Raw genomic sequence first — 11288 nt, forward strand, 5'->3', positions numbered from 1 at the left:
ATATATATATATATATATATATATATATATATATATATATATATATATATATATATATATATCAGTAAACTTAATGTCCCTGGGCCTCAGTATTTGTTAATACTCCCTGAGGTTTGTCAGGTAGTCCATGTTTTTCTTTTTCTAATGCCATAATGTTTGCTGAACAAGATTCCAAACCCAAAATCCTTTGGCAATGACAGTCAAATAAAACAAAACTAGAAATTCCAAACAATTTTACATTAGAACTGCAGTATCTATATACAAGCTGTTAACAACTCTAAATTATATGTTTCAGCTGTGCCTTGACACCTATTACTGGACAACAGTAAACCATTTCTTTGTGTGGGGTAGTCTGGCTGCTTACTTTGCAATCACCTTCACCATGTACAGCAACGGCATGTTTCTGATCTTCACCTCCATTTTCCCCTTTATTGGTGAGTAGATTCAGTATGCTGTTGGTGCATTTGTTTGTATAAAAGATAGAAAACTCAAGAATCTGTCAAATATTTTTTTGTTTTATGATATTATTACGCATGAGAAATGAATGTCTTCAAGTTAAAAAAGAGCCAGCAGTTTAAAAATAAACAAACACATTTCTAGTGGGTCTGTTTTTCTGAATAACTAAGCTCCAATTATGAATTTCTCTTCTTTAAAAAGTTAGGTTAACCATTAACCAGTTAGCAAACATTTAACTTTTAGTTTAAAACAGGTAGATTATGGAATGTCAAATATTCCACTCACTCACACACATACCTTTAATTATCCAATTATCGAAATTTGTATTATTTCAAATTGTTGCTACCCTGAGTTTTAGTATACTGCTTCCAAATCCTTTATTGTAAGGTTGTGCACAAACATCCATGAAGTTTTTACATGATTTTTTTCCTTGTGTTAAATATAGGAACAGCTAGGAATTCATTGAATCAGCCAAATGCCTGGTTGACCATGTTCCTGACTTCCCTGCTCTGTGTCCTACCTGTGGTGGCTCTGCGCTTCATACTGATGCAGATTCGCCCCACTATCAACGACAGGGTAAGAAAAAACACCCCAGACAAATAAGTCCATTAGGAGTAGGGCTTAATGTGTTCTACTTAAATTCCCAATCATTTTCATTTTTCTACAGGTGAGATATAAAATGCAAAAGGACACACTGCCAGCACCTCCTCCTCGCCGTCCAGTGAGGCGTGTCAGCACCCGGCGTTCAGGCTACGCCTTCTCCCATTCTCAGGGCTATGGTGCTTTGGTTACTTCAGAAAGATTCCTATTTAAGCGACCGATTAAAAGTCGACTTGCCTTTTCTGTCCAACCGGACGGACCCCTGGCTAGGAATCTGCCACAGGTTTTCCGTCCAATAGCAGAGGAGCTGCACGAGTCACAAAGCTCCAAGAGTTAGGGTATATTTATGTAGAACTGAAACCTTGCAGGACCTGAATTGATACTTTACAAAACTGACACTGGATGTACAAGATAATGATTGATGACTTGGCCGCTAAAACAAAAAATTTTGGCATATTTGTTCGTTTTTTTCTACATTGAATGATGTCATTGTAAAAACCTAAAGCATGACTGGTAAGCTTTTGTTTGATTTGCTTAACTGATTAAACCAAATTTTATGCATTGTGTATGACTACAAACATTTTATTTAAACTTAACAGTTTAAAGAAAACTCTTTTCTGTCTCATATTAATTTAGATACAACTATTCTATGATTATTTGATTTATCTTAGAAAAAAGTCAGAAAATTCAGAAGTCCTAATATGAATTTCAATTAATTATTTTTGACTGTAAAAATAATGCCTTAAACCATTTTACATTTGGTGTGTTTATTGAGTATTTATATGTTCAGATTGTAGCATGCCTTTCTATTCTACCCCCACTGTTAATAGCATTAATGCGATTAAGGTTGAAATACTTGTAGGGTTGGTCTCCATCAGATTCTAAATAATGAAACGTCTTCATATTCTTATTTGCAAAAATTCTTAAGCTTTGATAGTTTGGATACAGATAATTTGCAAATAGTAATTTTCAAATCAAGTGATAGATCTTCAGCTGGATGCATGTCCAAACTTTGACTGGTCCTTAATAATGTATGTGCTTTATACTAAATCATTACATCGCAGAGCAGACTTTTTAATGTTTTCTGCCCTGATATAATGATAACTTCTTTCCTTGCTTCAAATTACTCTTTATTTAACTCCATTCTCCATCTCATCAGTGCTGATAATCTCATCTGTCCCTGCTGAAAAGGGGTATCTGCATTACATTGTGCAGGGTCCGTGCCCCTCTAGGAAACGACAAAGAATTAAAGGTGTTTTGGGCATATTGTGGAGTGTTTGTTCCTTCCAACTTATAGATTCTTGCAGGCACACTAAAATACCCAGGTTTGGTGTATCTGATGTTTGCAACTTTTTCCACAAGTCTGCTGTTGCTTCATGAGTCATGCAAACTGTGAATTAGACTCATATCACCTTTTGTCCAATAAAGGCTTTATTCTTGCGTTTTTTAATAAATATATACCTTGCTAATGCAGTCTCTTACATAAACTGTAAATCTCTGGCGCTCCTATACAGTTGCCACAGTTTCCTTCACAGCTTTTCACATGAATATTCTGCTTGTTGGGTCTGACAGTTTAGGTGGTTTGACATGTATTGGTAAAGTTGCATTTGTACCGTACTTCTTCCAGTTTTGCAGGAGTTTAAAAAGGGTTGGGTTACAAATCAATATCTCAAGATTATACTTGGATATCTGATTATCAGGAAGCTGTTTAAACAATATCTAACAAACCTCTGCGGCTGCACCTACAGTATACTCAGATTAAACAAAAACATCCACGTATTCTTTTTCAGGTAACATCATCAGACAGCGGGTTGCAATAGACACCATTTAAGGGTATTATGTGTAATACAGGCTAAATATTTGTGACTGTCATACTTTTAAAATTTTAATGTAAAAAACAGCTACAAAAGACAACCCACAACAAATAAAAAGCATGTGGCATTTCAAAGGTCCTATTAAAGGCCATTCATAATTCTCCCTTATTAAGATTTAAATAATGTTTAATATCACATGCGACATGCATCTCTCAAGAAATAGTAAGTGAGGGTAAAAGGTTTAAACCTGATTCAAAGAAAAACTTTTAAAATATTTGGCTGTCAACATTACATCAATTAAACCCTTATTACTGACCTGCTTTTTTCTACCTCCAACGTTATTTAGACAAACTATCTTTGTTATACGGCCTCCTACCGTAGTTGTAGCCATCACCCTAATCTTTATATTATCCAAAGATTCTAAAGGCTCCTTCTGAATACATTAGGGACACTTAAACAACAGTAGAAGTGCATCAGCACTAACCAATAATGCTATTTGAATAGCTCTGGCAGTAAAAACTGAGCTAGACAGAGGAAGCAATATGCTTTATAATTGAGAGCATCAGCCTACATTTCTATAACCTTTTTAATTGTAGTTCTTTCTGCAAGGCTGTAAAGTTAGAACATGGATGAAAAAACACATGAAAGCATCATTCATGTGTTTGTCTGTAGTGTGATGACTTCCAAAAGGCTAAGGCAAATTTACCATGATTGACTGGAGTTATTTTTCTAACCTGAATAGTGTGCTTACAGTTTACCCTGTAAAAGTTAAAGATAAAGGAGCTAGGAACAGGAAGTAGGAGCTGGAATCTCAGGTATTTAGAAGTTATCTGTTCAGTTCAAGGTAACAGTATTGCAGGGCCAGGTTTTTAACCTTTAAAAAAAAAAAATTATACATCTTTTGTCGCATTTTGCTTGTTCTTCTAATTAAATCCTGTTGAGGAAATTGCAATGCTAGAACACTGACTGTGTTTCTAGGGCACAGACAGAGGGCAGTATTGCATTATTTTTTAATCATTTTTAAAACTTTGATATCTATATGAGGCCATGTTTAAGGCCAAGTAAAAGAACAACTCTGACAGACAGCAGATGACACTTTTTAATTGATCTATCTTACATTTTTTATTATTTTATGACTACTCTTTGTTTTTACAATTTAAATGGTTTGACTTTTTGTTTTCTATACACTGTGTATACAACATGACAATAAAGTTGTCTAAGTCTAAGTCTTGTACAGAGCTATATTTAATCCAACTGTAAATCCAAACAGCCGTTTAGTCCTGGATCATGAAAATGGATTTTCTACCAAAGCTTAAGGTTCTACCTAAACATAGGAACAGCAAAGATTCTTCTTCCTTATACCTAAAGCAGTTAGGTTCTTCCTAAAGCATACTTACAAAGTTGTTTTTTTTTTTTAAATACAAACCCAACTGTAGTTTTTTCAATGCGGTAGACTGACTAATTCAGGAGCTGAACAAATCGGTTAAATCAATCCATACACAAAGCTCTGCTATGATTTATTTATACTGCATGCAACTACAAGCCTTGTTCACTGCTTTTTGTCATCACCCACTCACTCCTCTCTCTCTCTCTCTCTCTTCCCTCCCACATATCCATACTGCACTGTACATTTGTAGAGCTGTTCATAACTGCATTCAGCCACAACTGCAGTGTCCTCTAAGGCAGTAAGTGATGACCTCACTGGTGGAAGCTGTCCCGTTATGGCACACATCCAAAAGAGCTTTCATTTTGCTCTCCGCCTCACAAGAGCAGATGGTGTAGATCACACTCTCTGACGCTATGCCGACAGGCATAATGGAGCAACACAGCAATGTTTTCTTTGGCAAACAAAAGACACCAACTCCAACGTTATACGCTATCTGATAAGAAAAACACTGATTCAAATAACGAAAAACAAATAAATTATAATTTTTAGGAAATACATGAAACAAATCCCTTTATGGTTAAACCACAGTCAGTGCTCTTTACCATATGGTCATGGGGCACTGTGAGCAGGCTTGACTGTCTCCAGTGAAGGTCACAGTGTGATCCCACAGTATGAAAATGGAATGAGCACTGGCATGTTGTATTAATAGCCTCCATGTGTGGTTCTACCCTAACTATGACATGCATTATAGTGGGGATCTTATCCATTTTTTTCACACAAACTATTGTACAACATATTAGAAAAATACCAATCTTAAGGTTTTATTATTAATTTAAGACTTAAAAAAATATTTTTTATGAAGCTTATATTCTAATGATCTTAGACAGCAGGTATGATGGGTAAAAAGCTGGGGATATAGAAGAAAAATTAAAATGTTAATATTTTGAGGGAATAGACTGCAATGTCAGAGTGAAGTCCAGTGGAACTCAGCCACTCACAAACACAGAGATTCTCTGTGGTTGTATTTGCACAATCCGTCCAGGTCAAAGATCGAGAGAAAAGCAGCAGCCTGGTTTTTACTGAGTGTAAGAAGAGACAGCGGTCTCATATTCAAGAGAAAGAGAATTTCTCACATGGCAGTCTAAGCTGGACTGACGTGAGCAAAAGCTTTACGTTAACATTGAGCTGCTCAGAGGGAGCACCAATATTGGACTCTCTAAAAGGTTTATGTTCAACTTTTTAAAAATGTTTCTATTGATTTACTTTAATAAAGGCAAACTCTATAAACATAGAATAAGAATAGTTTATATTATTAATTAACACTCAGTTTAATTACAAAAATAAATTCATACTACATTTTAATCATATTTTGCTCAGACAAATCACTAGCCTTCTCTCTCTCATCTTCACCTATATAAGTGATGATGGGTGGCAATAAGCAGTGATGTTGAACTTGATGTTGAAGTGGGAATGCAACTGCCAGATCAAAGCTTCCCAGTGGCTGAATAGGTGAGGAAAACCAGTTAGAAATGTGGACATACTGATGGTGACCAGTGGGCAGAGATCTACGACTACGCTTTCTGCGTATCGTCACTCAGTTTCCTGGATGCTCTGAAACTGTTGGAGGACCACTTTATAGCTGAGTACCTGGTTTTGAAGCTCTGGGCTGTTAACTAATGGAAACACCCCGAACCTGGGACTCTAACTCTGACACCCTACAAACATACTTTTATGATACATGTCAGTTTCACTAAAGGAGGCAGAGGAATAACTGAAAATTTGACACAGAGAGCAGTAAAGAGAAAATGGAGATTTAGAAAGGGAGACAGAGAAAGAACCCATAGCAGGGCTAAGGTAATACTAGCCTAGGCTAGATATCCCTTACTACCAGAAATTAAAACTGTATTAAGTTCCCAGTGGTGCTTCTGGAAAGTTAGGGTAACTTAGAGATATCACATAAAAGAGAACTTAAGTCAAACAGAGAGCCTGAACAGCACCACAGAACGTAAATGAGCAGTCAAAAGAGGAGGTGAATTCAACATCTATCAAATCCTCAGTCTCCATGATTGATTATGAAATTTATATAAAATGTACACATAAAAAGGAAAAAAAAAAAACATGTCACATAATTAAAATTTCTAAGGCACTACATATTGGGTTTTCATTATCTGCTAAAGCTATAAGGGGGGGGATGGTGACCTACAGTAGTAGTTAGGGCATTGCACTTGGGATCCAGATGTCCTGGGTTCAAGCACCACCCCAACAGATTGCTACTTTGGGTCCCTGAGCAAGACCCTTAATCACACTCTACTCCCCGGGCACCGCACAATGGCAGTCCACTGCTCCCCAAGGGGATGGGTTAAATGCAGAGGTAAATTTCTCCAGTGTGAGATCAATAAAGTAAATAAAATAAAAATAAAAAATCAATAAAGTTTCATATAGTGGAGGATTTTCATGAATTTGAAAAAAAGCACACACTCTCCACTTAAAAAAAAAAAAAAAAATGCACATGGACAACCCTGTAGCCGCTCCCGAAAGGGAACCCTTATTAAATGTGTGAGAGAGCATGCATGAGCCCATTTCTCCTCATGCAAGCTTACTTTTCTAAAGAAAAATGGGGACAACATGTAAAACCGGCTTACATAAACATATCACCAGAACAATTGGCAATTATGAGAATCACTTATTTTGATGATCCACTCGGAAAAAGAACATCCTCCACTACACCTTTAATGATGGTCATAAAACTACAAGATATTAGGGCTTAATGCATTTNCTACAGTAGTAGTTAGGGCATTGCACTTGGGATCCAGACGTCCTGGGTTCAAGCACCACCCCACAGACTGCTACTTTGGGTCCCTGAGCAAGACCCTTAATCACACTCTACTCCCCGGGCACCGCACAATGGCAACCCACTGCTCCCCAAGGGGATGGGTTAAATGCAGAGGTAAATTTCTCCAGTGTGAGATCAATAAAGTAAATAAAATAAAAAAATAAAAAATCAATAAAGTTTCATATAGTGGAGGATTTTCATGAATTTGAAAAAAAAGCACACACTCTCCACTTAAAAAAAAAAAAAAAAATGCACATGCACAACCCTGTAGCCGCTCCCGAAAGGGAACCCTTATTAAATGTGTGAGAGAGCATGCATGAGCCCATTTCTCCTCATGCACGCTGTTTGCATCACTCATGCAAGCTTACTTTTCAAAAGAAAAATGGGGACAACATGTAAAACCGGCTTACATAAACATATCACCAGAACGATTGGCAATTAGGAGAACCACTTATTTTGATGATCCACTCGGAAAAAGAACATCCTCCACTACACCTTTAATGATGGTCATAAAACTACAAGATATTAGGGCTTAATGCATTTCTTTCTATGTTTAATCATTCTGTGACTCAATTTCTGATATGACAAAAACTAATTTCTTTATTTTACTTTTTTAAAAGCACCGGTGTGCTTAAAAACGCAGCAACTATAAATGTAGATTAAAAAAAAGAAAAGTAATCACTGACTTTCTCATACCGCATCCAAAATAGTTACCCTGGGCTGTGTTCTACATTTCTGCTGCTATATGATTACGCTGCTGGAGGACATAGGGACCATTTTTCATCATTCTGGTTTACTCCATATCTTATTTTCCTATTCTGTAGTATTTGTTAGTACCACACATAACTATTTTCTCTTTTTTCTTTTCATAGTACCCTCATGTGGTCTGCTCCTGTTTGACTGTGACCCCATTCTGGATTGTTTACAGAACGTGGGCTTTTATTTTCAGTATATTCCTGTTTCTGCAGCTGTGATTAACTGTATGTGCTCTTATCCTTTGACATGGGAAACTAGCTCCGAGTTCATCTGTGTCTTTCCTGGACGGGGGCTACCTGAGGAGCTAGTTAACTCCTTGAAGCCTATCTGGCCTTGGTTGGCCGAGGGCCATTCATACTGACCCTGGTTCTGCTCGAGGTTTCTTCCTATTAAATATTTTTTCCCCTCTAGTGATGCTGCATGCATGCCCTTTGTGAAGGGTTGTTGAAAAGTCAATGACAAAAGACAAAGATGACCAAGATAGGAAGGTCAAAATTTAATTATTAATATCCAACATCTTAATGACACCAAGAACCATGAATTTACTTTAAAGGTAAAAGTCATCTTACTCAGAAAAGTTCAAATATTCCAGACTTTTGTTCCTTTTTCAGGCAGTTCTTTCCTATCACATTCTTTTCAAAACTGCTAAATATGTTCAGTCTTTTACCACCTACCAGTACTCATATTTATATTCAAGTATTATTCAACAGTAGGTACATTTGCACATGCCACACTTTAAACGTGCTTACAAAGATAAACAGCTGAGAATCATTTTAGGGTGTTGACATGTGGGCTTTGTTCCCAACAGATCTAAATCTGGCTGTAAAGAGGGGGGTAGGTCTCTGTTAAGAAGTTTGAATTAACCATGATTAACAAATGGTTGCAGTGTTTATTGCATATAAGACATGGGATGTACAAGTGTATACAGAGAAAACTGTCAACCGCTTGCCATATTAGTACCAATTAAACTAATTGCAAGGGGGGTAATAAATTTTAAATTTTCCACACAATGAGAAACATTGCTTTGTCACCAATTTACTTCTGTTCTTTCCATTCAAATATTGTACATAGGACCAATGTGTTTGCTCTCTTATCAGTATTTGCCAACTTTAAATTCTGTGGCGGTTCTGTGAAATGGACACCGGTTTTAAAAGAGGCAAGATAAAGCATGATTGAAGCGTGAACCACAAATGACCAGCGGAATCATGAGACTTCCAGCCTGGCAATGTCCCAATGACCTCATTTCAAATGGGGTCAAATGATTCTCTGAGACCTTGTTTGACTAAGAGGTGCACACTATTGAACCAGCAGCAGCAGCTCAGTCCTAAGAAGGGAAGCTCATTTTGGGCTTGGGAGACTTCCAAGTGTGAAATTATTGAAAATGATCTGATTTGAGACTGAAAATATGACAAGTCCTCTGAATTGCTGTTTTTGAACTATTTAGTTGCGAAGCCTTTTGTTTTAAATTATTGTGCATGATTTCATAATTAGACTTCATTAGCAGAACAAAAATAAATTGGGGTGCCAAACTTGAGAAAGTTTACACAGCAGTCATTTGTTCACATTTAAACACATACCTAGCTCCAAAACTTTAAGCCCTACAAACTTCTCTTTAGTGAACTGTAGTATTCAACTTAAAAAAAAGCACTTTCCACATCCCAAACATGGCCTATGGCTTGTAGCAGTTGAGGTGAAAGCTGGCATGAAAAAGGTTATTGCCTCTCCTCTTCATAAGCCTACTCAGAGCCAGCTGGACTCAAAATCAGGACAGCCACACCACTTTGTTTGTGCAATATTAGATTCTTTGTGCATCCCCTCTGAATGTTTGGTCTTACATAAGCCCATTTAAACATTGCTTAACCATGTTCTAAAATTTTAAAATGCCAACTCAAGTAAGCACTTGTGCATACTACTGGAGATTTGAGGGGAAAAGTAAACCAATCATTACCAAACAATATATTAAAACCACAGAATAGTTTTAATAGGAAAGAAGCTAAATCAGTGCCAATTGCATTGAAATTTGCCATTGACAAAACATTGATAAAGATTGAAAATTAAAACATTCAAAAATCCTCCTTGGAAGAATTGAAGTCAAAAGATTTTTTTTTTTTTTTTTTTTCCAAACATACCCAGCGTAACGCCAGAAACATTTTATTTATTTAGGTGTTTTTTTTTTTTTTTTTTTGGTGCAGCATTTTTTCAGTGATAGGATTTTGGCATTACTGCAGTTCCTTCAGCTACGATGTTAATACAAACTGGCACAGTTTTCACATGGGGGAGTAAACCAATTGACTCTTCAGAGTCTTTTACTGATTTAGCTCCATTAGCTTACAAACAGGTAAATGAAGAAAGGTAACGGGAAAATGGAAGGACGATGAAGGAGCCTTCAGTTTTGCCCTGTCCTTGATGCAAAAACAGTGCCATCTTGTAGTGACATAGTAACTGAAGGAACTCTGCGACAAAAATAATCCGACTGGAAAAATGCTGCAGCTAAAAATGACAGCAAGTTATACATTTTGACTTTTTAGAAGGAATTTTAAAATTTTAGCGTTGGATTTTCAATGCCAAATCTCATTTTCTATGTCATTCCAAGCCATCACATGGGGTAAACAATACATTTGCATCACAAATATAACATGAAACAAAAACTTTGAAAAGATTAGTTTATTTAATATCACATTTATATTTTAAGACAAGGTCAAATGTAACAAAAACATTTAAGTTGTAATGACTCCTTTTATACAACTTTTAAAAAGGCACACCTATAGAACATTGGGATCGCTATGCATGCACATGATCCCATCGCATAAAAGCAGTTGCAACTCTACAGTTCAGTGGATAACATACCTGATATAACACCTGTAACAGCAAAACAATTATTGCTTTAATTATTGCTGCAGTGAAAGTGAACTATGTGCATCATTTCATAGAAAGTATTCAAGCAGCATGTAGAAAGCATACTGAAGCTAGACACTTGCAAGATATGTTAAAGTACAGTTTGCATAATTGTAGATATTGCCAGATCCAAAAATACTTTTAAATACCTTTTGTTTCGGACAAAAACTGTTATTGTACATGATTTTAAAACAAGTAATTTGAGATGGGTGTTAGAGAAGTTTGTCTTAACACCTATGGGCTAAATATGGTTGATCTGTGTATAAGAAACAGTGTTGCGCTAGAAAAAAAAGAATTACTTAAGTGTCAAACATAATGTTAACTTTGTCATACATCTATAATTTTCCCAATAGTGGAACTAGTGTGGTTTCATAAAATTCAAATTATTCAAAAACCTCAAACTGTTGTGTGCATAAATGACATGGCCCTAAAAATCCACCTAGTTAACCTGAAATAATTCTTACAAGCAATCTAGGGATAATGTTTCAACCAGATCTGGCCCAATGAATTAAAAGACAGTGGATGAAATTAATTTACCTGTTCTAAT

At 36.2% G+C, this 11288-nt stretch overlaps 1 protein-coding gene across 1 annotated transcript in view; it reads left to right on the top strand.

Annotated features, from left to right (window-relative positions):
• Positions 1-1685, top strand: part of LOC107091059 (phospholipid-transporting ATPase ID-like) — a 19247-nt gene extending 17562 nt beyond the window's left edge. The window contains exons 26-28 of the mRNA XM_015384783.1: positions 296-434; positions 902-1032; positions 1124-1685. Of these exons, the coding sequence (XP_015240269.1) occupies positions 296-434; positions 902-1032; positions 1124-1393 (540 nt within the window). The 3' untranslated portion in view covers positions 1394-1685. The remainder of the gene's footprint in view (positions 1-295; positions 435-901; positions 1033-1123) is intronic.
• The last annotated feature ends 9603 nt before the right edge of the window (positions 1686-11288 follow it).

Source organism: Cyprinodon variegatus, unplaced genomic scaffold (assembly GCF_000732505.1).
Source record: "Cyprinodon variegatus isolate N-32 unplaced genomic scaffold, C_variegatus-1.0 Scaffold323, whole genome shotgun sequence".
Lineage (NCBI taxonomy): Eukaryota > Metazoa > Chordata > Actinopteri > Cyprinodontiformes > Cyprinodontidae > Cyprinodon > Cyprinodon variegatus.